The sequence below is a fragment of the Paramisgurnus dabryanus genome, chromosome 3 (assembly GCF_030506205.2).
Source record: "Paramisgurnus dabryanus chromosome 3, PD_genome_1.1, whole genome shotgun sequence".
NCBI classification, from domain to species: Eukaryota; Metazoa; Chordata; class Actinopteri; order Cypriniformes; family Cobitidae; genus Paramisgurnus; species Paramisgurnus dabryanus.
Window position 1 is genome coordinate 39,738,453 of NC_133339.1, and position 26,858 is coordinate 39,765,310.

A 26,858-nucleotide genomic window follows, 5' to 3' on the forward strand; every position below is an offset into this window, starting at 1 on the left:
CATTAAAACCAATTACAGATTAAGTGAATTACATGGCGAGGAATATGTTGTTGCCTTGGCCTCCAAATTTCCCAGATCTCAATTTAATTAAGCATAAACATGCGGGATGTCCTGGACCAACAAGTACAACCAATGAAGGCCCAACTTTTTCTTTACTTAAAGAAACTGTTGTTCATGTCTTGGTGTCAGATACCATAGGACACATTTAGAGATTTTCTGGAGTCTATGCCTCAGCCTTTATTAAAGTGTATATTTGTTATTTTTCTTGTCAAAAATGACAATCGTTTTGCTAGATAAGACCCTTATGCCTCGTTTGGGATTGTTTATAGTCCTTTGAAACTCCGTTTAACTGTGAAGGTAAACAATCTCAGATGAAATCTACTAACTCAGCAAACAAAGTAAAGTATGTTGCACATAGATGTACATGTATGTACATTCAGATAAAGGTTTCTGTTGTCTTTGTTTCTTTGGTTAAAGGTTAAAATCTATCTTTTAAGTTTTTTAAATCAAACCTATCTGAAATTAGGTGAATTAAGTTCATCATTTACTCAAGCTCATGTTATTTCAAATCTGTATAAATTTTCTTTGTTATGATGAACACGAAGGAAGATGTTTTGAGGAATGTTTGCAACCACAAGACCTTGCGGACCTGGAATGCAACCGGAGACTGATGCTGCTCGTGGAGAGAGAAATGCAAAATCTACTTGACAATTTAAATTTACGGTTTATAAAAACATCAGATGTGATTAAATTTAGGGAACAAATGTTGTTGAACGACTGTCGCAATCGAGTCATTTCCTGTAGCACCATTTCTTGTTCTTTGAATCTTTATTTTCATGAGTGCTTGTGGTATTCATTGAAATGTACAGTACTCATACCCCAACAAAAACAAGTCATGATTTCATAACCAATTGTAAACGGCCACACAAATGTCTTTAGCACATTGTGCAAGTGTGACAAACAATACAGGCATCACAGTATCTGATTCTTGAAACTTTGGCAAAAACTTCTCACTCAGAAAAGTGCTAATTCTGTTGGAAATTAATAACATTTTCATGAAGAAAAAGAATCAATGTTATAATCAGGGGGTCCTTTGCACATATGTAAGGTTCTTTTATATTTATTTTTTATTAATTTAATGATTATATGCTGGCCCACTGCCTACAAAATCATCTGTCCTCGGTTAAGAGATAATCATTTCAACTTGATTAAAAAAGCCAAAAGTAATAATTGAATTGAATAATATATTTACCACATTAAAGAGTACTTTGTAAAATGTATTAAAAACTACAAACAGTGAGTTTTGAACAATTTTTTACTATTATTTTGTGATTGCTCAAAATGTGTCCCACATATTCCTCACCACCGTCAGATATTTATAAAAAGCAATAAAATCAGACAACTACAGGGTTTACTGCATTCCTGAGGACCCCATTTTCAAACCTTCAGCTCTACTGCATGCTTCAAGATCACTCAAGCTCCTGTATGTTTGCCATTTTCTCTTAAACTTCTTCATATTTTGGACACTGCTACTGTGACAACCATAACATGTCAACACCGTCATCTTTGTAAAAAAAATATTATATTAGATTATGAAATAAATGTATCATTTTAAGAAGAGGTCTGAAGTAGCTAGCAACAGAGGGGAAACAAGATGGCTAATGTGAACAACTCATCGATTTTTTTAATCTATATTAGGTTTTTGTCACCACCGTCAGATGTCACCACCGTCAGGTTTTCTGTCTTTTCTGTCAGGTTTTATGTATTTTAGGAAGTCATGATTTGATATTTGTTCATCACAGTGCTCAGGATTGTTATTGTTTGGACCAAATATTTACATAAAGTTTAAGCAAGAAGCCATTGACTTTAATGGTATAAATTTTGGAATTATATGATGTAATGAGACCACTGTCACCACCGTCAGACGTAGTTTTATTTGTTTTAAATGAATATGCTTACAATATGTTTCTTTAGTGCTGTTGAGTTATTAACTCTTTCCCCGCCATTGACGAGATATCTCGTCAATCAAGAGAAAACGCTTCCCCGCCAATGACGAGTTTTTCCGTCTTTCCGCAATACCGCTATTATCCACTAGGTGACGCCCTTCCGCAACTTTTTATTATTTGTTTTAAATGAATATGCTTACAATATGTTTCTTTAAAGTGAAGAATGGTTTTCTCATTTTTGTAAGTCACATTTGCTAAATGCTTAATTGTTATGATAACTCACAGATGATGTGCAGCCCATTGATGCTAAAACAATAATAAAACACGGACTATGATTACAATGAATTTAATAAAATTTATTTTACTGCCACAATGAAATCTTTTTTGTTTACTGTATAGCAGCATAGTTGGTTGCTTGGTAACAGCCATAAGAGTTGATACCTGAACATGATTGATGGATATGGCACATTAAACTAATTTCAAATGCATAACAATACATTTTATTAAAAGAAAACAAACAAGCATTTTTAAAATTTTTGCATCTTATTTGCCACCCCAATTGATGAATGACCCACCTATTGACATTCTCTGGGGGAGGGAATTTACGCATGCACAGAATCGACATGTCGACATGTTAGTCTTGTTTAGGGGCATCGATAAATCTCAAATTTTAATTTTAACAATTTACTTGTCCGTGTATTAATTTACATTAATAATCACGGCATAAAAACAAACCAAAAACGAATCTGTATGCATTGCAACATAGTAACCCAATTGAAGCGAAGCTTTCGCACGTTAACCGAGACAGGCCCATCACTGGGGGGGGGCATTAGGGGGGCAGTGCCCCCCAGATGACACAGCGTGTCCCCCAATTGTATGGTCAAACTTATTCTTTAAGACAAAGAAATGATATGTGAACACGAGCACTTTCACCACATTATTTATTTTAACTCTTTCCCCGCCAGCGTTTAAAAAAAGTTGCCAGCCAGCGCCAGCATTTTTCATGATTTTAACAAAAGTTGAATGCCTTCCAGAAAATGTTCTTCTTTAAATATATAAACAAACAATATATCAGATGAAAGAACAGACCCTCTGCTTTCAAACAGAAAAAACTTTTATCCTACCTTCATTAGTTCTCTTTTTATTACCTCTCAAACATGGGTAGGTTTCTTCAAAAACACCCAATTTTGAGCAAAAAGCTGAGATAATTCCATTTTTGCGAAGGACTTTTGATAGAGATCAGATGCAGAGCGATCTTTAAAACATACACAGAGTTCTTTCTCTTTCACGTGAGGCGCTGCTTCCGGGTTGTATAAGTTGCGGAAGTGCGCCACCTGGTGGATAATAGCGGTATTGTGGAAAGACGGAAAATCTCGTCATTGGCGGGGAAGCGTTTTCTCTTAATTGACGAGATATCTCTTCTATGGCGGCGAAAGAGTTAAATACAACAGCCAATGGCAAATCTCCAGCAGCATAACTTTCAATACTTTTATATTAAAAGAGTTTGGTTGTAGTATGTTACATAAATAATATAAGAGGGTTATACAGTAAGCCTACACTATTGTAGGTTTATATGTAACTTGTTATTCCTTCAGCGAAACTGTGCATTGTATTAAGTTCTTATGAGATTTTACTCCTGCCACCCGCCGTGGTTAGCTTAATGTGAGGACACTTTAATATGCTACAGATCACATTTGTTAAATTGCTACCCTGGAATGTGTTGTTGTTATTATTGCGATGTTGCTGGAACTGAAGACTTTTTGTTGCAGGCGTGAGGTAAATTATGTGTTTTAATAATGTGAGTGGATGTCATATACTATACAGGCTTCACAATACTAACAACTAAAAACATTTTCACAATATAGTGACTCAACTTGATGAATAATACTTAATAGTAACTAACATAGTTAGGAATGGTGAGTGGTGCTTGGATGAACAATAAATATTGGTACAACATCAAGGTTTTGTCAGGTCTTTAATGTGGTATTACAAAGATGTAATGATTTCATGATTTTAGAAAGAAGAACCAACAAAGAACTAAACTGAAACGTTTAACCAAACATAATGACAAATAGAATCTGTAGGACTTTTATTTTGCCTGTGCAAAATATTTAAATCGCTCAGATAACAAATAGCACATCTCCATAACAAATTGCATGATCTGGGATATAATTCTTGTTTATTACACTGCACTCTGGAATTTTGTTTCTGAATGTTCATGCGACATTTCAAGGAATTTCATTCCCACAAAACAAGCACTAAAACTGATAACACAGCGCTGATCTTGGTACTGTGAGTCATCTTGAACGCTGAATCTTTGCTGTTTGTGCAAAATTTTCCTCCACAGATGGATTTGTCAGTGTTGTATATACCTTCAACTAAATCAAAACAAGATTTTAGTAGTGGATTTTGATACTTTGCGCAAATGGTGACTGACTTGGAACCACTGTTAAAGTGAAGACTCAATTTACAACAAATAGAGATAAAATAACCAGATTGATATTAAGAAGATACTAACCTGTGCATTTCATTTGTTTGTGTCCATGGTTGGTGAATCCTGGCTTGCATTCACATTCATGGCCATCTTTGCCGTTTTTACAGAATCCTTCTCCACAGATAGATTTATCAGTGTTACATATATCAGCTTTAAAGAAATCACAACAACATTTCAGAAGTGGATCAATCTTAAAATTCAATATTTTCATGTCAAATGAGAGAATGTGTCATGTGACATATTTTTCTTTATGAAAAAACTTTGCACACTGCAGTTTTAATGGACCTACTTTCACATCTGTCTGTACTGGGATCAGTGAAGTTAGTTTGTCCTGATCTCAGTCTGAAGCCTGGAGCACATGTGCAGTAGTAACTGCCCGGGGTGTTATGACATCTCGCATTTATACCACAGAAACCAGAATCTACTTCACACTCATTTATGTCTGTGGGACAGATGATAAACAAAAACATGACAACTGACAAACTCCTTACGAAAATAACGTTTTCATTTGGGACTTTCATGCAAATATATATGAAACAACCCAACAGATTGATATTAAAAAGATAATAACCTGTGCATTTCATTTGTTTGTGTCCATAGTTGGTGAATCCTGACTTGCATACACATTCATGGCCGGCTTTGCCATTTTTGCAGAGTCCTTCACCACAGATAGATTTACTATTGTAACATTTGTCAGCTTCAAAGAAATCACAAAAACATTTTAGAAGGGGGTTGTTCTCAAAATGCAATATTTTCATATTTAATCAGAGAATGTGTCATTTGCCCAAGCACAAAAAGGGCACTTTGGTCATCCAGGACCCAAAATAATTTAGGGTAAATAAAATGAATCACATGATGACCTATTGACCTTTCACCCGACAATCTCTTCCAGAAAGATCCCTAGCTCACAGCACGAGCGCACGCATACGCTGTTACTATGCCACCAGTGTTGCCAGATGTACGATAATTATCGTATTTGAACCATAATTTTGACCTCTGTATCAATAATGGAAAAAATCCCACAATGTCCGATAATTTCGACATTTTATGACACTTCAAATGGTTGTTGCCATCATAGGGCTTTTATACTTAGTGATCTATCAGTTGATCCTACGTCTACATCATAATTGTGAGGAGAATGCAAATGCAGGTAACGCATGTCTTCTATCTCTTGGTTTTGGCAAGAAGGGATACAGCTATGGCCTAAATATCGCAAGATGTTGGTTTTAGGGTTAGGTTTGGGGTAGGCTTAGGATAAAAACAACGTTCATTCAGCGAGATTTCGGCAGTTGATGTTTCTCTTCTTGCCACTACTCCATCTCTACTTACGTTATGTCTCTAGTTTTTAGGTGTGCTCAACTTCACGCACCACCGCAAGAACTGAAACACACATCAAAGTACCGCAAGGAATATTCAGGAAATTATAGAGGGTATGCACATGACGTCACCTTCGGCGAAAGTGACTGCGGTTACGCCCACTGAGTGGCAAAAAGTCTGAGCGACAGCATTAGCATAACATGGAAACGCGTCTAAAATGGGAAAAGTAGTTGTGTGATTGACTGTGCTAACAGATCTGTCTTTTTCTAGACTGCAAAAAAAAAAAAAACACTTAAAGCTATGGTCTACGATTTCAAAGATTGTTCATTATTAATAACCTTGTTTAAATGCTGGTTATGGTTCTACGGTAAAATCCTAACAATATGAAGAGAAAAAAGAATGAAAAAAATCCATTCACTCTATTGGGTGTACAGCGGCAGAGACGTTGACCAATGTAAGCTGTCCGGCCGGACAATCCCCGCTCCACTTGAAACTCCACCTTGCGCTCGCGTCTCCACCCCATCGCACCCCACCCCGCCTGCGACATGAAATTTCTGACAGTGTATGGTAGCTAGCAAAGTAGCAACAGCTCACAAATGGAGGAAAAACAAACCGACAGTAGCAAGCGGACCCTGCTTGGAAGAAAGAGAAAGTCTGTAGAAGAAAGAGCAGAGATATAAACGGAGACTCAAACGCCGGACTCAAAGTCGAATTAATATAGGGTCCGCCATTGACCGTTGGAGGAAGCTTCGGGGAGATATGGGACTGAAACCGACGCTGACACGGCTGACTTTTTGTTAAGCAGGTACGCATTTATTTATACTTTTATGGTGTGCGGTGTTACATAAATATCTTTATATCAGTCTGACAACATGCTCATGGCGAACTTTTTGTTGAGCAGGTACGCATTTATTTATACTTTTATTGTGTGAGGTGTTACATAAATATCTTTATATCAGTCTGACAACATGCTCATGCTGCCGGTCGGCATTGGAATGTTAGCCGTATCACGAGTCAAAGTAATTATATTTATTAAAGTGCTTGAATTTCAATAGGCCTAGCGGGTTTCTGTTCGAGCCGATCGGAATATGAACAAGATGCGCTATGTGCTGCTATAACAATTACTCAAAACCTTAGTAATACTAACTAATAATTATTGTGCAATTAATGTGCGCTAGGTAGCACTTTTGATCAGGGGAAACGAGGCTCAGGAGGGGAAACGTATGCCAAACGATGTTGTGAAAGTAAATCACTTCAATTAATCATAATTGTAAGTCTTCATTCCTTCAAGGCTTTATGTGTTTACTGCTCGGTAAATCTCTGTTCCGATGTTTACTACCGGTGATCACAGCTTGACTGAGTGACGTTGTTCAGGTCGTTTCCCGGTGGGAGGGATCAGGTAGCACAGTGGGGCGGGATGAGTTTTTTTAAACTTTCTAACCGTCTCAGGATTCGATCCCACAAAAATCTGTGTTATAGTCACAGAAAATTTGTTCACTTTATCCGTGTCCATGTCACAGAATTCAGCTTTTTCTGTGACGGACCACACATGTCTTTTCCGTGTCACTTCCACAGATTTCTCGTCATTTTATTTCTTGTTTTCCTATTTTCTTACCATTGTCGTTTGGGGTTGGGGTTAGAATCACTTTCTGTTACATTTTTAGACATCCTAACTCAAACCCCAAATCTAACCCCAAGCGACAATGACTTGAAAATAGGAAAAAACTATGAGAAAACAATACATAAAATCATGGGCGGAGCGAGGGGGTGGCTTCTGGGGTTCAAGCCCATTCAGCTTTAAACTCTCCGGTCCCCCACTCCAGAGAGATGCGAGTTGAAGGTAAGAGAGAGAGAGAGAGAGAGATAGAGCTTCCATAAGCAGAATTTTTTTTGCTAGTGAAGTCAAAATTGTTATTCTTGCTTAGCTCCATAGTTACTGGATTAGCCAACAGCAAAATATTTTGCCTATTTTTGGATAAGAGAAGTTAAAATGTAATTGCCAAAATTTGTTATGTTACAGTTTCAAAATGACAATACAGAGAACCTTACTGGGTCCTCTTATTGTGATTTTGAAACTGTAACACAACAAATTTTGACAATGACACTTTAATTTCTCTTATCCAAAAATAGGATAAGATAGGATTCAAAAACAGTAATAGGATTAAAAAAAAATACTTTATAAAGTTGCCTTAAATGGATACAAAATATTAGCAGGGGACCATGCTTTGAAACCTGTAGATTTGTTTACATTTCCGCCCCTGCATAAAATTACATGAGAAATCTGTGGGAGTGACACGGAAAAGACATCCGTGCTCCCTTCATGAAAAAAAGCTGAATTCAAGCTCATACTGATTATATAATTCTCTGATTTATCCTCATAAATGCTGTTTTTATTATTATTTAAATAATAAAAAAGAATAAATTCAGAACTATGGAAGGTATTTTTTGACTTTTTTAAATTAATTAATTAATTAAATTATAAAATATTTAATTAAATCATAAAATAAAAAATAAAATGGCAAAATATATCACACATTTTAAAATGAAATGCTAAAATAAAAATTAAAACATTATATTAAATTATTTAATTTTCATTTTTAACGTGATGAAGCATCATTCCGGCCAAATTGAAAAATTAAATTAAATTGATGATTTGACATTTCATTTTCAATATAATCTTAAGTCAAGACTGACAATATTAAAATAAAAAGGCAAGCTTGAAAAGGAATCTGTAAATACATTTTAAAAGGCTTTTTAAAATACTTGTGGGGTGGTACAGACAGCACAGATAATGTTCATTTAAAAGTACAGTAAGTGACTGTTTTTGTATGTCTGCAATTCATTGAAACTGATGCCTCACTGGATCCGATTTGTGAAAATACGCACATAACAGCGGACCAGCCACTTTTTAGTGTTTGTTCCTCCTTTGAAATGTAAACAATGTACTCGAATCTCATCCACGCGTCAGCTCGTACAGTCTAAATGTTGCTCGCTGCCCATCTCCATGCACAGAGGGTAGACGCACATTTCACCGTGACAGCGCCACCCGGCACTCATTGGCCAGTACAATCGACACAGTAGCCTATATCTGTACAGATGTGAAGCTAAGATTCATCCAAACAGCCGCAAAGTTTGGCTAAATTGGTCTAAAAGTCGCTAGATATAGCAATAAGTTCGCTAAGTTGGCAAGCAACACGGTCATTGATTTGGCAACACTGCTTCAGCCAATCCCCTTTTTTTAAGCAAGTAAGCCCCACCCACTGATTAACATTGAATTTGCATACAAGTTGAAAATAAAAATTAACACGAAAATTAAAACGAAAATGAAAAAGAAAAACAGAACATAAAATTAAAACTGAACTTTACATTTTAATTTTGTCCCTATTATTGCTTGGGCATGAATAAAAAGCCTTTAAAAAAAATTATTTACAGATTCCTTTTCAAGCTTGCCTTTTTTATTTTAATATTGTCAGTCTTGACTCAAGATTATATTGAAAATGAAATGTCAAATCATCAATTTAATTTAATTTTTCAATTTGGCCGGAATGATGCCTCATCACGTTAAAAATTAAAATGAAATAATTTGATATAATGTTTTAATTTTTATTTTAGCATTTCATTTTCAAATTTGGGACATGTTTTGCGATTTTATTTTTTTATTTTATAATTTAATTAATTATTTTATAATTTAATTAATTAATTAAATAATTTAAAAAAGTCCAAAAATACCTTCCATACAGAACAGGATTAGAGTAGAATTAAATTTTAAATATGACAAAAAAGAAACAAGCTTGCAAACCTTATAATCTTAATGTCACAATGCAATAAATAATATAATATAATATCAAAACTGCTACACACACAAAATGTATATATTGTTATGCACTGTAAGTCACTTTGGATAAAAGTGTGTGCCAAATGCATACATATATATATATAAAACTCTGTGTATATAAATTCTTCTGTCACACTCTATAGACTTTTCCCACAATAACCGGAAAATACGTAATTGGTGTGGAAGCGGAGTTCCTGTCAAGGGTCAACACACCAGAAAAACGTAAACCCGGGCAAGTTTAAAATGGATCAAAGAGTACACAACTTCATTAACAGATTTGTCAAATATTACTTTTGCTGATGTGACAAAGCTCATGGAGTCACCAAAAAGAAAAAACTTTAAAAAAGGGTTCCACTAAGAATTTGTCCATAAATATCAAGGGAAGTAGAGAGCGAGGCTAACTGTTACTGAACTGTTAACTAAAACCAACATTATTAGCAATTCCACTTAGACATAATGTATGTATAGTATAGATGATATAGAGTAGACTACCTTACTAAAACATTATGCTGCTTTGAATGAAGCGTTATGGTACCAATTACCTTCAATTACTGCCTATAGTTGTCCAAGTGAACGTCTTGTGTGTAGCTACAATTATGTTAGCCGGATGCTATCATCATCAGTTAACATGTTTGTCTGATAATGTCTGTGTGCATATGTCTGCATGTCAGTATCAAATGCTGGTTTTTGTGAGGGCTAGATGCCACCTATCTCAGAGGAAAAACGAGGAACCTCACAAACTAGAGGTTTGACCAATGAGAGCAAACGTTCCCTGTTCGTATGGTGGCAAGTTCGGCAACATGGGCTTCTTACTGCCGTTGCAGTACTGTTCACTCGCTGCAGTTGCAGCTCTTTCTGCTGATTTTATAAGAATAACAAGAACAGCCTGGTACCCTACAATAGCTCTTGCTAGTTGCTTGCGCCATTTGTTTACGTTGCCTTGACTGCGGAGGAAGTAGAAATACAGAAGTTGTGAGAAAGGTCTATTTGCAAGGACATAAAATGGTCTTTTCTATTCTGTTTTGCTTTATTGTTTGTTTCAATTGTGTGCATGCGTGTGAGCGAGAAAAGTGCCCTTTTTATACTTTGGGAACTTGCCCCTCCAAAGGTCTCTGCACGGCCCTGTTTTTCTTTATGACAAAACTTTGGACCTACTTTCACAGCTGTCTGTACTGGGATCAGTGAAGTTAGTTTGTCCTGATCTCAGTCGGAAGCCTGGAGCACATGTGCAGTAGTAACTGCCCGGGGTGTTATGACATCTCGCATTCATACCACATAAACCAGAATAATCTTCACACTCATTTCTGTCTGTGGGACAGATGATAAACAAAAACATCTCAACTCAAAACTCTCACAATAAAGTACAAGCAAACTAAACAGATGTTCAAACTATGTCTAGCCTGTGATATTTTACTTACCAATACACTGAACTCCTTGTCTGTCCATAAATGTCTCTGCATTATTGTTGGCAATGTAGCCAGTATCACATATGCATGAATAATTTCCTCCAAAATTTTGACAGGATGCATTAGGACCACAATCAATGCTGTTTCCCGTACATTCATTGATGTCTGAAATGAACAACAGTGAGTCTCAGATGTTATCTTTGCATGATCTCTCATGTGACACATCAGTCTATTATATCAAGCTGTCTTACCTTGGCATTTTGTTGGAGTGTCCTGTGTAAAGTTTCCAGGTGGTGTAAATCCTTTATGACACTGACAGTAGTAGCTACCTATAGTGTTGTAGCAATCTGCATTATCTCCACAGATTGTCTCTTCATCTTCATCTTCAAATTCACACTCATCTTCATCTACAGCAATGAAAGACACAGAACTGTCTCAGCAACTGCACAAACTGATAATCTCTCAAAGCTCTTGGGGGAAAAGTAGTTGTTAAAACAACAAAAGAGCCTCTAAAATGGCTACTATACATTTTGAGAGATATGCAAACATGTTTTTATATGTTAGTGTTATGTTTTTGCTCATACCTATACACTTTCTTCCATCTATAATGTACCCAGGTGGACAGGTTGCTTGCATCAGGACTCTTTCTGTCAGAGCTAATAGAGAAACTACAAGAACAAAGATCAAGAGTCTGTTCAGTGTTTTCATGAAGTGTATTACACAATGCAGTGGGCTTCACAAATATAACAACAACACTGACAAATATTATTTATATATTTATATATTCTGCTCTATAGGTCACATGTTTGAGCTCCTCTTTATCATATAGACATGACATCATGATGTTACGCTGCAATTGGTTTAATGTTCAAAATTCCATTTATTTACAAGTAATAACAGTCTGAAGGCACAATATAAGATATAAGACTGTTAAACTCATTTCACTTTAAAGGTTCATGGCTACTTTCATCAAACAGTTATCTTGTCTCAACAATCTCTTCACTAAAGTCATAATGTACTAATAATCATTGTAAGTTATGATTGTGACACAATACTGTAAGTGTTCACAGATGTTTTACAAACATTTGCTTTAAGCTTGCCATTGTAACATCATATTTTCCTATCTGTTGAAATCTTCTCTCATGATCATCTGTGTTTTGAGAAAGTTTTTGAAACCACAACAAATATTAAGTTGTTGAGTTTTATCTGAGCTCTCAAACCCACACAGATCTCTGTTCCTCCGGGGAAATCATCGATAAAAACATAAAGCTTAACAAAATCTAAAAATCATCAAACTCACCCAAAATCAGCAGATAAACATGCTTCATTGTAAAAGAGTAACTATTTCAGGAGTTAAAACCTCAGATAATCATTTAATCCTGTGCAATCCCTAAAATGAAGTTCACTGTTAAAAACTGAAAGTCTTTAGTCCCCCCAAGAATGATCTTCTGTTCACAAAGCAAGGGTTATATAATCACACGTCATTTCCTAAAAAAAAATAAAAAAAATAACAAGTAAACAGTAACAGTAACAGCGCACAAGTATTCATGAGAACACCAGATGTTTCTTTGGATTCGGTCTTATTTTTCTCCTGCTGTGCCTCTGAGTTTTGTCAGGGCAGTACAAGTTTGTCACGCCCTTTAACTAAATCTGAGGGGGGTGGTGTGTGATTCAAACAGACCTCATAGCATCAGTGAATCACGAGGAGATTTTAAACCACAATACTGTGTCACGCTTGCACTACATGTGAACGGCCCCTACGCTAATACGATTTTGTTTCTCTCTCCCTGTCTTGTCCTCATTCCCGAGGACAATAGGACCAACAGACCCAGTTCCAGCTGCCGTGGAGATCATCACGCCACATCATCTACTGGCCTTGCTTCAACATGATGCCCGGCCAATGTCAGACCAACAACCACCAGCTGCCCCCATCTACTTATCCCTGTATATATACACATATATATTATGTTTTAATCCCCATAAATTTGTAAAAAATCGCACCTATTCTATAATATATCCTCTATAGAATCAGCTATGTCTGGCTCTCTCACAAAGTTTTTTCACCTCCTAGTTTCCCCCCACAGGGTTTTTCTCCTAGCGTTTTCTTTCAACCCCTGGGGAGTCTGCTGACACTGAGTGCAAACTACCTGTGCTAATCGGTTTTAGCTTATGCTGTTTATGGGCTTTCCCTGATAAAAGAAAACCGTTGACCCCACATGTTATCAGTTAATTAAGCATAATTGGCGTAAGACTGTGCATGTAATCGCACTCATTGGCTTATGATTTTTCTGTGTTTTTTTCCTGCATCTATTGACGTAAAGCTTCTTTGAAACAATTTTTACAATTATTAAAAGTGCTATATACAGTCTTGTTCAAAATAATAGCAGTACAATGTGACTAACCAGAATAATCAAGGTTTTTAGTATATTTTTTTATTGCTACGTGATTGCTACTTAAACAAGTTACCAGTAGGTTCAGTAGATTCTCAGACCCAGCATTCATGATATGCACGCTCTTAAGGCTGTGCAATTGGGCAATTAGTTGAATTAGTTGAAAGGGGTGTGTTCAAAAAAATAGCAGTGTGGCATTCAATCACTGAGGTCATCAATTTTGTGAAGAAACAGGTGTGAATCAGGTGGCCCCTATTTAAGGATGAAGCCAACACTTGTTGAACATGCATTTGAAAGCTGAGGAAAATGGGTCGTTCAAGACCTTGTTCAGAAGAACAGCGTACTTTGATTAAAAAGTTGATTGGAGAGGGGAAAACCTATAAAGAGGTGCAAAAAATGATAGGCTGTTCAGCTAAAATGATCTCCAATGCCTTAAAATGGAGAGCAAAACCAGAGAGACGTGGAAGAAAACGGAAGACAACCATCAAAATGGATAGAAGAATAACCAGAATGGCAAAGGCTCAGCCAATGATCACCTCCAGGATGATCAAAAACAGTCTGGAGTTACCTGTAAGTGCTGTGACAGTTAGAAGACGTCTGTGTGAAGCTAATCTATTTTCAAGAATCCCCCGCAAAGTCCCTCTGTTAAAAAAAAGGCATGTGCAGAAGAGGTTACAATTTGCCAAAGAACACATCAACTGGCCTAAAGAGAAATGGAGGAACATTTTGTGGACTGATGAGAGTAAAATTGTTCTTTTTGGGTCCAAGGGCCACAGGCCGTTTGTGAGACGACCCCCAAACTCTGAATTCAAGCCACAGTACACAGTGAAGACAGTGAAGCATGGAGCATGATATGGGCATGTTTCTCCTACTATGGTGTTGGGCCTATTTATCGCATACCAGGGATCATGGATCATGTTAAAATACTTGAAGAGGTCATGTTGCCCTATGCTGAAGAGGACATGCCCTTGAAATGGTTGTTTCAACAAGACAATGACCCAAAACACACTAGTAAACGGGCAAAGTCTTGGTTCCAAACCAACAAAATTAATGTTATGGAGTGGCCAGCCCAATCTCCAGACCTTAATCCAATTGAGAACTTGTGGGGTGATATCAAAAATGCTGTTTCTGAAGCAAAACCAAGAAATGTGAATGAATTGTGGAATGTTGTTAAAGAATCATGGAGTGGAATAACAGCTGAGAGGTGCCACAAGTTGGTTGACTCCATGCCACACAGATGTCAAGCAGTTTTAAAAAACTGTGGTCATACAACTAAATATTAGTTTAGTGATTCACAGGATTGCTAAATCCCAGAAATTTTTTTTTTTGTACAAAATAGTTTTGAGTTTGTACAGTCAAAGGTAGACACTGCTATTTTTTTGAACACACCCCTTTCAACTAATTGCCCAATTGCACAGCCTTAAGAGCGTGCATATCATGAATGCTGGGTCTTGTTTGTTTTCTGAGAATCTACTGAACCTACTGGTAACTTGTTTGCCACATAGCAATAAAAAATATACTAAAAACCTTGATTATTCTGGTTAGTCACATTGTACTGCTGTTATTTTGAACAAGACTGTAAATAAAATTGTATTGAGTTGAAATTGATGACTGAAGCCATTGAGAGTAAAGGCTCATGTTATTCTGCACAGTACAATGCTTGGCACAATTTATGTTCACACCACAAGATATTCGAGCTGATTGTGGGACGTTTTTCCCCTTATGACAATCCTATGTGTTAGTTATTGACATTTGAAAACTCATGCATTAATAACACAAAAAACTTTTATATGTTAAAGGGGCGGTGAATTTGTCGATTTTATTGTTTTATACTGTTGCCTGATGTCTACTTCTGATGTCTGCGTGGTTTTTACATTCAAAAACATCAAAAACAATAAGTAATAGGCTATTTTGTAACATAGATTAGTGGCTGTCTGGAGAAATGGTTCGTTTGAAGGGGCGGGCCGCATTGAAGACCTGGACGTAAACACCCACTGCTATGATTGGACGGCTTCATTCCCCGTCATTACATGTGGGGAAATGTTTTAAAAACATTAATGTGATAAAAATAGCAGCCGAACACAAATATGTTTGAGCCACAAAAGATTCTGGGTGCTAAATATGATACACATAAATGACAATACGTATATTAAAGTAGAAACAAAACTCGACGTGACTAAATTACCGTATACAACAAGCGCGCATCAGAATCTAAACTGCGGCTAATAAATCCTTATCAATAACTTTGTATAATTCGATTGTGCTTGTGAGGTTGCTTTTACATTCACGTAATGTTAAATACCACAGTATTATATTAAAAATTAAGCTTTGTTGAGTGTTTGACCTTTGTTAAGTGGTGTATCTTTATTAATCGTTTAATGTTTTTAGTACATTAAAACAGTCAAACATACGTGTTTAGACACGGATGTTACAACAGACATATCAAGCGATCTCTTCTAACAAAGCAATAGTGAAACGCAGTAACTTAAATAAAGTAAAAGGTCTTACTGTGTATAATGCTGTGTCATTGTTGTCAGATCCAATATAAGTGGTGCTTTTAATCACAGTCTCTCTGCAAATCCAGCATAGACTTCTTTCCAAATAAATCTGTGTACACAAAGTTAACAAACACTCCCCACACGAGCTGGAACTTCTTAAAAAGCAAACGCGAAAATGTGTTTCCAGTCTATCAAAACAGATCACCGCGTCAAAATAAAAGTCTCGCAGAAAAAATGTATTTAAAAGTCATTTTGGTTACATTTGTCAATCTTTAAAGACATATTTACTTGTTGAGACACACGTGTGTCACGCAAAGCTGTGGGCGGGACTTCAAAAGTGGTCCTTGTATTTGGCTATGGGGCGGTGCTTCAATTCTACTTTGACGTCATAGATTTCCGAATTCCACACTGGCTTGTTTTACTGGCTTGGTGCCAAAAATGGTTATATTTCAGTAGCACGGACGTTTTCAGTTCTGAAACTTGCAGGATGTTCATTTAAGTATGATGACCTCTTATATAACAAATTATCAAGTTAAAATTGAGTATTTGATTCACCGCTCCTTTAAGAGATCACTTGACTTTCATCACAAGGAAAATACAAAACGATCAAGCAAGAACAATGAACACAAGGGGATTAAATAGAGAGAAACTAATAAAGATAACAAGGGAAGGACAGGTGAGGGGGGTTAAACAATAATGGTGAACGAGGACAACAAGGGAGCGGGGTAAAAGAGACGAGACAAGGAAAACACGTTGCCTGATTACTGTATAAATAATCCATGGCCACGTGTTCCCACACAAAACATGGCCCTGTCAGAACCCTGTCACAATGAATTAGATGTAATACAAGACAAGATCCTGACAGAAGGTGTTTCTCAATGTCAAGGAAGGATCCTCGCAAGCCAGAATTTCGAGGATGCTACGTCATCGACATCCGTCGAAGGACTATTCCAATGTTGAGGATCCTCAGAAATTCAACCAAGGACTGAGTCCTCCATTCCAAAAATATCCCATATCCAGGAAAGGATGCATATGTGTCTCCTTCGCACTCTCAAATCACCCACAATCCTATGCGCGCAGCGCCAAAAGCACACATTTTTACAGACGTAATGATGCAACGACGTGCACTTGCTAACCTGTTCTATTTACGTGTTCTCCGAATGCTGAAGAGGAGCCTTGCCTAGCCTCTGAAGGAAGTGACTTGGAAAGACCAGTCCTGCCAAGGAAATATCCTTGTCATTGAGAAACACCTAAGATACGGACAGTGACACTTTTAAGCATAGATACCAATTGATACTCGAATCACTTTGGCATATGTTTATTATGCTCTTTATACTACTTAACTTTAAAGCAACACTATGTAGTTTTTTTACCTTTAAATAATGTCTCTAAAATTATTTCAGTGATAGAACAACTTTTAACTGGACAAATTGTACTGTTGCTGCAACCTGAGCAGCCTCCTAGCTGCTACAAGCACACTCTGAAAGTGGCGGTGGAGGGTAGGAAACACAGCCCCGCCCCTCCCCCTGCCTGCAGAAGAGTGTCTGATACCAGGCACTGTTGCGCTTTTCAACCACATGGGGGAGCTGCAAGTCATTTTTACATGGAAACTACATAGTGTTGCTTTAACTTTTGTCAAATATCAATCATTGTGGAAAAAATGAAAACGATGCAAAAAAAAAAATGTAAACGATTTTTATTATTAATATTTTTTTTAAGTTTTGCCATGTTTATCCTGTCAAAACACGTATCTAACCAACATCAGATGTTTTTAGCTTTTATTAGTTGCTTTCTGCTGCCCTCATGTGATGATTTTAAAGAAATACAAGTATAGTCTAGTCAACATGAAGGGCCAGCTGGCTCCTACTGTACTGCAGTGTAATGTGTAACACAAGTACACCAGCTTAAGTATATCACCGTTTAATAAGAACAAAAGCCTGTATGGGCACTATTTATTTTTATAACAATCTAAGCGCAATGTGCAATAAACCAATAAGAGTCTCATCTCTCGTGCTCTTTAAAAGCCTGTTGCGCTGGTGCCATCCCAATTCTCTATTTTGGCAGAATTTGTAAACTAAAAAACTAAGCGGAGGAAGAAGACCACCAGTTTAAGATTGAAGTTAAAAAATTGTGTTGTTTTTATTTGTAATGAAATTGTTATTTTTTGGTATTAAAACCTTTAAAAGTCATTTTCTTTCAGTCATGGAAGTAAAAATAGCAGGCTTTTAATTGCTGTAAATGTATGGATATCCCAGATGATCAGTGTAATCTTAAATAATTTACAAATATGCAAGAACAGGTTTTGTACTTTAAAAATACTTTATCTGAACTAAAACAATTAACCAAACCTAATGACAAAGAGACCCTGTAGGTTTTGCAAAATACTTAATCAGATCCCTCGGATAACTAATAGCACACCTCTCCTTTACAAACTTCATGATATAGTTCTTCTTTATTAAAGGCCAAGTGCACAATGTTCGAAAGCCAATGTTTATTTTTGAAATCACCTAAACATACGAGGTAGAGAGGTGGCTGAATACCAGTGCTCCAACTACCGGATCGATGTATAGCATCTCAACTCCTGGTGGACATCATGGTGGAAGGGAGGCCTGCACAGTAAGGGACAAATTCTGCTCGTATTTCAACTCTGAGGGAGATGTGTCTTGGCAGTATGGAATGGTTTAATGGTCATAATGGTGTGTTAGTTTAATTATTTATTCATTTAATTGATTTAATAGATTATTAGAATTGATCACTTCCTTGATATATTAGTAATATAAATATTATATCTTAATGTATGCCTGCTTACCGCATAATTTAGTCTTTGATTATCATAATGTTCACAATAGATTAGCGCCAATTGTTAGCTTTATTCTAGGGCTGCATAACAACTAATCGTAATCGTTTTCAGAATAAAAGTTTATGTTTACATCATAGCCTACACGTGTTGGTGTTGTATATAATAATTAGGAATATATAAACATACATGCATGTTTATATTTAAGAAATATTTACATGTCAATATACATTTTTATATTTATATCTAATTTATATTATACTATACTGTATATACATATGAATAAATAATATATACACATTTTCTTAAAATTATACGTGTGTGTGTGTGTGTGTGTGTGTGTGAGTGTGTGTGTGTGTGTGTGTTTATATATATATTATACACAATACACACGCAATTTCAACAGTTCTTGTAGCTATTCATATGATCTGTTTATTCAATAAAACAAAGAGGCTAACGTTACATGTTTTGTGTAAGCCATAATATAACTTGTTTCATTGTCTTCAATTATAATATTCCTGACTGTGGTGCACACTGAGGCAGGTTGTCGGTTTGTTGTCAACATATTGTTATTTTGAAGGACATTATAATATTAACGTAATGTCTTTACTATAGGCTACATTAATTTACGATTGTACTGTACAATGAAATACAGACGTTGCTAACGTAACTCACTGAACATTTTACCTCAGGTGGCAAACAAAAAACAAATAGAGATTCTTACCTGAACATTCCATGACTTCGGCGATCTTCCTCCACGCTGCTGACTTTCTTGTGTTGTCTTTAAAACAATGGTTGGTGGCATAAATTTCGGGGAATTTCGCAACTTCGTTTATTAGTTTCTCCTCATCCATTCTGGTCCGCTATATGCTATTGAAATAATCTGAAATATGTAAGTTATGGCCTGGTAAATCCAGTAGGTGGCAGCACACGACAGTTAAAGCACGATAGGTACCCTTAACCAGTGGTTCTCAAACTGGGGGCCGCGGGATGGTGCCAGGGGGGCCCCAGTTTTATGCCATTTTATAAAATAAATTAATTTATCATGAATTCTGTGAAATTAAATCTAAAAAAATCTAAAAAAATACTAACCAACAGCACTACACTCTAAAAACAAACGGTGCTATATAGCACCAAAAGTGGTTCTTTGCTCGTAATCATAGAAGAACCAAATAGGGGCCATATAACACCACATATGGTTCTACATAGCACTATTTGGTTCTACACAGGTTCTTCACTGCTGCTTCACCGGTGCTATATGGCACTAAAAACGGTTCTTCTATGATTACGAGCAAAGAACCACTTTTGGTGCTATATAGCACCGTTTGTTTTTAGAGTGTACTTTGTATAATTTAATTGTTTAATTAAAATTTTAAGTTTTAGAACTGTTTTCTTGTCATAAATTTTCTTTGGGCGGAGCAAAGGAACATATTTTATATCGAATATTTTAATTGCTGCTTATACTGTATACCCGAAAAATAACGGTAAACAAGCCTATATTATTAAAATACCAATAGAGTTTGGTATTTTCATTTTTATTTTATTACACGGCACAATACAACATATTCATGCATATTAACGTGTTTTTCCTGTTTTAAAAACATGAATTTATAATGTTTATTAGTGGAACTAAAGGTTTGATTAAACTTGAAACATAGCATTTGATCGTTGTCCTCAGTGAGGCGTCCAATCATGAAAAGCTGTGTCGTCATCACAAATCCGTGCAGCCGCTCTGGAGAGGCTGCACCGGCTGAGCTAGCCAGCTACTCTTGAAATGGACAGGCAATGGTCCACTGATTCAAACTGAGTATTTTGTATTTTGTTGTCCGCTGCGCAATGATTGACTAAGAGCTCATATACTTGTGTGCAAGTTGTGTTGTTTGAAGGCAAATTTAGCTTTTGTTGCATATTTAAAATGTTTTGCGTGGTTAGAGTCTTTTGCAAACAAAATGTGTCATTTTGACCATGAGTGCCACGGTTTAGGCATCTGATGTTAGTGTTTTTATCACATTGTGTTATGATTGATTGAATGTTTATGTTTGAAGAGAACATGTGTTGGTGATTTGGTATAACTAGTTGATCTGAGACATTTTTACAGTGTTTTGGTTAACAGTATGAGAGTTTAGTTTGCAATGTGTGATTTTGAGCATAAAATTAATCGTTTTGCCAGTTGAGTGGTGTGTTGGTGCGTAAAGAGTTTTGAAAAATGATTAAAAGTATTGAAAGTCATGTTTTAAATATTTTGTATTAATAAAAGCATGTACTATTTTGTATTATACCCACGTCTTCTGCCTACTTCATTATAAGGGACCGAACCTGTGTCCTTCACCCATCATTTTGGGTAGTTTGAGATTTCCCTGGGTGCAATTCCCAGGGTGGCGTAGTCTGAGTTTTCATAAAATCTTAGGCTCATGTTTTCTCTAGCACAGCTCTGCTACATTCACAAGAGAAGACTTCTTGAATTGAATTGAATTGAAAAAAAAGACATTGCTTGTGATGTTGATGAGATCCTGTGGTCAGACCCCAACAGACGGCCGGATCCATAAGCCCACTTGTGCACAACTGTGTTTTTCTGTGTTTACAGTAGTGTATTGTTTGTTCTATTTTTGATTTAACTGAATTTACTGTACTGTAAAATATACTATTGTAATGTAATGATTTTGAAATCAGTATTTCATTTTTTGGTTGTTGTGAAAACATGCCCTCTGTGGAACCGAATAAAAACATTGAAAACAAAAGACTGCAGTTTTTCATATAAGCAGACTACATTTACAAGGGGGCGGCTATTAGAGTTGGGTCCGAGTCCACCTTTGTCGAGTACGAGTCAAGACCAAGTCCTTAAACATCAAGTCCGAGTCCAAGTCCGAGTCCAAAAGGGTCCGAGTTGGACTCAAGTCCGAGTTCTTAAAGGCCGAGTCCAAGTCGAGTCTGCCCGAGTCCATAAAGTAATTAAATTGAAAAAAGATACAAAATTCGTATTGTAAATGGTTACTTTCTATTAATACTTTAACCTTTTGAACCCATTTAACCAATGGCAATATAAAAATGTATTAAAAATACCTCTATTGCATCTTGTCATTGCCATTGAACATTTTTATTCTATGCCAACTAGTTTCCTATCAAAACTGATTTCAAAGAAAAGAAAGGGATATAGAGGTATCTTCTTTTTACCAGATGTCATGCAAATAAATTCTCTATGATTTTCGTAAGCAAAACAAATTATTGCTGACTTTGAGGACATCGTGCTAGCCACGCATTGATGTGTGTGATGTGTTTGTCTGCAAGTATGATGCGACTGGCTGCTGCCTGCCAGTGTGTTGCAGTAAAATAACAGGAGTGGAGAAGGCCCAACTCTAGCGGCTATTTTCATAAACGGACATTTCAACCTCTCCGGGTTCAAAAACAACGTTGTGCACACATGTCAGCTTTCAGAAAAGTTTTCATTGACACGTACCCGTGTATATATGGTGCAACGAGAAGCTCAAGCCCACATAAGCCAATCAGAATCCCGAAAACAGCAACGGATCACTTCCTGTTCCTCTTTTGAACAAGGTCGCACTTTTGGCGTAGGTGCGAGCTCAGGCGCATACTGTGACGTTGGCTGCCTAAACATCCGTTTGTCTCAGTTTACATGCAAGCGTGCAACCGAAGATTTTCTAAATTTCCACTCTGGCCGGAGTTTTTAGAAAGAATCGGATTCAGAGGTGAGTTCTCCATTTGTGTGTAAACGAAGGGCGCAAACGAAGGGAAATGTCTCAGTTTTTCAAAATAACCATGTACGTGTAAACAGGGCTGTAAACTAGTGTGTTGCTTCTGATCTGAAAGTGAATTCATATGATGCAAGTGGGTATCATTTTGTCATCAGAGTGACATTTTGACAAAGGATTGTTAGGTTAAGTTTCAATTTGACATAGATGTGAATGGTTTATTTCCCAGTGTTGTGTCTTATTTGCTTGTGTGTAGAGTTATGACACAATGAGCCAAATTTAGCACAACGTGTGTAAAGCTGCATTCAGACTAGCAGGGATAAGCAGTAGCAGAGCATTGATTTCAATAGAAACTTGGCGACTTCTGGCACACGAGCGACAGTGACTATTGGTGACTGGATGGGGCGTGTCATCCTTCACTCGTCAGTTACTGGAGTGGACGTTACTCATTTGTTCATGACAACCACTTTTAGAAACGCCTCTTTTGAAAGAGACGAGCGACACACAGCGACAAAATTGCTTATAATGTGAATCTACATTATCGCTGTGTGTCCCCCATTTCTTTAATGAGGCGTTTCTAAATCTGCTTGTCATAAACAATTGAGTACCGCCCACTCCAGGTACTGACGAGAGAAGGATGACGTGAACTCCACTGCTTCGTTCTTATTGGTAGGCGGTCCAGAAATTCGCTCAACATTTGCATAAAGTTAAACTTTTCTTAACTTTCTCGAGTCATGAACACGCCCATACAATCGGCAATGGTCACTTTCGTTCATGTCGCCGGAAGTCGCCAGGTTTCCATATAAATGAATGAGATCGCGTAGCTCTGCTACTGCTGGTCGCTGGCTGTCTGAATGGGGCGTAAGTGTAGAGCTTCATTTGGACATGAAAATAGGATGTTTGGAGAATTGGGTGAGACGTTATGGATTTGTGTTTACTGTTTTGAGAATATGAGACATAGTTTCAAGAAATGTGTTTAAGCAACTGAGAAAAACTGTAATATCTGGAAAATTCTTTTGTTCAACTTTAGAAGTAAAAAACATAATTGATTAAAGGGGTGGTTCACTGGTATTTCATGCATTCTGACTTATTAACACAGTTATAGAGTTGCTTCCTCATGATAAATATAGGCAAAGTGTCAAAAAAGCAGTTGGGCGTGTTATTTCTGTGCCGAATGCACTTCGCCAGGGTTCGTACAAGTTTCGGAACGTTTTTTTCGATTACGGGACCAGCTGACGTTTCAGGGGTTTCTATAATTATTTAATGGACACTCCCCCTGGACAACCCCACCCACCCATCAATCAGCGGGAGACGCTAGAACTTGCAAACATCACATCACGCGACAGCTTTGTTTAATTTCAAAACTCAACAATGGCATGAAAGAAGAAGTGTGTTTAGGGATGTAAGGATAAGAAAGCCAGCCTTATGAAAACAATGGATGTAGTTATATATATTATCCGGGGTAGCAGCGGAGTTTTGCGTGTGTATTTGATGCGCTGAATTTAATTGAAAAGTCCCAACCGGGTCATGAGTTGCATGCAGGGAGTAAGACTTCTGTCTAATGTTGGAAAATGACACGAACATGTAGTGAATCATGAGTTAAACAGTGTTGTATCCTGTGTTGCATGACTGTGTACTTGCTCCTCCCGTGGTAGTAACTCCTCCTTCTTCATTTTTTCGTACATTATCGGAAAGAATCTGTAAAGTTAATCTTTCTTTTATAATTCTGATTGAACTGAAGACTTTTCGGAGATATAAAGGATGTAATACTACTCTATAGGTAGTTCAGATCAACCCCCAGGGGTCCACAAACGCGTCAACGCATTTTGACGTGTTTTCTCCCTATCATAGCAGAATCAACTTAAAATACTCCATCATTAATAATCATACACTTATGTGTTTGACATCATTTGAAACTGTGAAGGGTCCTCTTTAATATGTGTACATTCACAATAACAAAAGATCTTTGTGTTTTTGTCAAATAAAGAAAATAAACAGGGTGCACATTCAGACATTTCTGTCTCCGTCAGTTGTCTCTCAAATCACGTTACAAAAATCAGTTGAAACTCTGCGAATACTCGTCACACAAACATGATACACATATCTAAAGAAAGCCTGAAATGTCTACTTTTAAACAAGCTAATTATAATCAAAAACAAAAATTGACTGTTTATATAATCTGCATTAAAGTAAAGAGAGTACTTTTTTTCCTGGCTGACTTCATTATCTTTAATCCGGTCACGCCCACAGGCTGTTGACATGATAATGAAGAGACGAGCTGTTCCAAAAATTAAAAAACAAAGCGTAAAGTTTGATCAGTTTTAAAGACTTTACCGCATGTTTGGATTATAAACTTTATACACACACGTGAGGAATATCTTCATTTATGTCTGGACATTGAGGAAGAGAAGTGTTTATCTTTAACGTTACCTAAGAAGAAGAACAATTCAGCCTACATAAGCAACCTGAGCAGACTGCACGCTTCGGATTGAAAAACTTTCGCATTGTTTACAAACGAGGACGCATGATCACGTAATGGCGGATTTCATTGTTACATGCTGTACAGTGTTAGACACAGTTATTCACTTTCGTATCCTTCATGGTAACTTTGAGTAATGCTGCACTGCGGGATCTGCTGTAATATGATATTGTTTACATGCAACGCATTCCATACATTGCGGTTTACACGCAACAGCGTTTTATTATGAGCGCCGCGTTGTTAACACGGAGACGCGAGCTTGCGCACATGGACGCCATATGCGATGTGTTTTTAAAGTTCATACTAGCTTACAGGAACGCATTTAAAACAGAAGCTAGACAATAAGGGGATGGGCATCTGAAAACAGTCATCTGAAAACAGCTTTTTATAAAACTAATCACTGCAGATGTTTATCTGAGATACTAATTTAGTTTATGTACATGATAGTTTATCTGAATGTAGTGCAATCATTTACCCATCAGTTATGTATGTTAGGGTATTTCTGTGGACAATTTATGCTAACAGCTGTTCATAACTCTCTTACAGGTCTGCATCGCTCTCATCACTACAAAACTATGAAGTGGAAAAACATATTAACACTTTTTGGACATAAAGTTAAATGGTAACATAACCCACATGAAGTTTACAGCTCTGTTGTTTATCAGTTTCTTATACAAGTTAAGTTTTTGAATAGGGTTTGTTTCCAAATAAACTGAAAATGTCCTACTGACCTTCATTTCTATTCTGATTATATTGTTAACTTCTTAATAAACCTCAAACAAACATGTATACATTTGTCCTCACATTCTTTACTGTAGTTCCCTCCTGCCTCATTATGCAGCTCATTATGCGAGGCTTTGTTTGCTAGCTGTCAATAAATCCTTCTCGCATACTGCCCCTCTAAACAAAAAGTATCTTAAAATTTCTAAATCAATATATTGTTTTATGTGAATGAGTAGGCAGGATGATTTTCACATCATTTTAAAGAAAAAAACTCTAGACTACTAGATTCTGTTTAGAAAAGTCTTGTTAAAACATGTTTAGTGTGGGTTTTGTGGACTTATATCAGTGACTTAAAATGTTTGCTTTTTTAAAAACCATGCATGAACATTTTTCTCTCAAAAATACAAACATGTACATACATGTAGCTCATATAATATTTTAGCCCAGTTTGTGCTGAACACAGTGGTATGAGACACTTACCTGTCATGGTCCTGTCAGCCATGTATGTCTTTTATGTGTTTCATGTGGCAGGGTCATGGCAGCCCTCACTGTTGTCTTGTTTTGTGTGGAGAGTCACGTGACGTGTTATGTGTAGCACGTGCTCTCCTGTCTGTAGTCTTAACCTTACCCTCCTGTTTCCTTGTTAAGTCTTGATTAGTTAATTCCCTTCACCTGTTTGTTATTGTTCCCTAGTTTAGTTCTTCCCTATTTAATGCCATTCTGTCTGCTGTCTTGTGCTGGATCATTGTGTGTCATGTGTTACACCGTCAGGAGTCCTTGTCTTGTTTTTGCCCTGTCTTTTATTTAATTCTTGTCTTGTTTACCCCCTCGAGGGAGTTTTTGTTATATAATAAAAGTCTTTTGGTTGAGAGCTGTCTGCACTTGGGTTCTGTCTTCCCATCCCTGACAGAATGATCCAGCCATTCTAGAACCCAGCAGACGGCTCTGTTTTTGTTTTACCAAGTTTAGTTTCGTCTCCGTCTAGTGTTCCTGCCTGTCAGTCCTGTTCCTGATGTCCGTCTAGCGTCTTGGTGTCCGTTCAGCGAGCTCCGCGGGAGTGTTCCTGGTCGGTGGCCTTGCGGGAGTGTTCCTGGTTGGTGGCCTTGCGGGAGTGTTTCCGGTCGGCGAGCCCCGGCGACGTGTGCCCGGTCGGCGAGCCCCGCAGACGAATGCCTGGTCGGCGAGCCCTGCGTACGTATGCCTGGTCGGCGAGTTCCGCGGGTGTGTTCCTGGTCGGCGAGCTCCGTGGGTGTGTTCCTGGTCGGC

The 26,858-nt window shown here is 37.1% G+C and overlaps 1 protein-coding gene across 1 annotated transcript in view; it reads right to left on the reverse strand.

The window, feature by feature from the left end:
* Positions 1-3,904: 3,904 nt before the first annotated feature.
* LOC135744858 (protein lin-12-like) overlaps positions 3,905-26,858 on the reverse strand; it is a 74,401-nt gene continuing 51,447 nt past the window's right edge. The window contains exons 13-16 of the mRNA XM_065263237.2: positions 5,012-5,137; positions 4,730-4,882; positions 4,465-4,590; positions 3,905-4,324 (exon numbers count right to left, since the gene is read on the reverse strand). Of these exons, the coding sequence (XP_065119309.1) occupies positions 4,185-4,324; positions 4,465-4,590; positions 4,730-4,882; positions 5,012-5,137 (545 nt within the window). The 3' untranslated portion in view covers positions 3,905-4,184. The remainder of the gene's footprint in view (positions 4,325-4,464; positions 4,591-4,729; positions 4,883-5,011; positions 5,138-26,858) is intronic.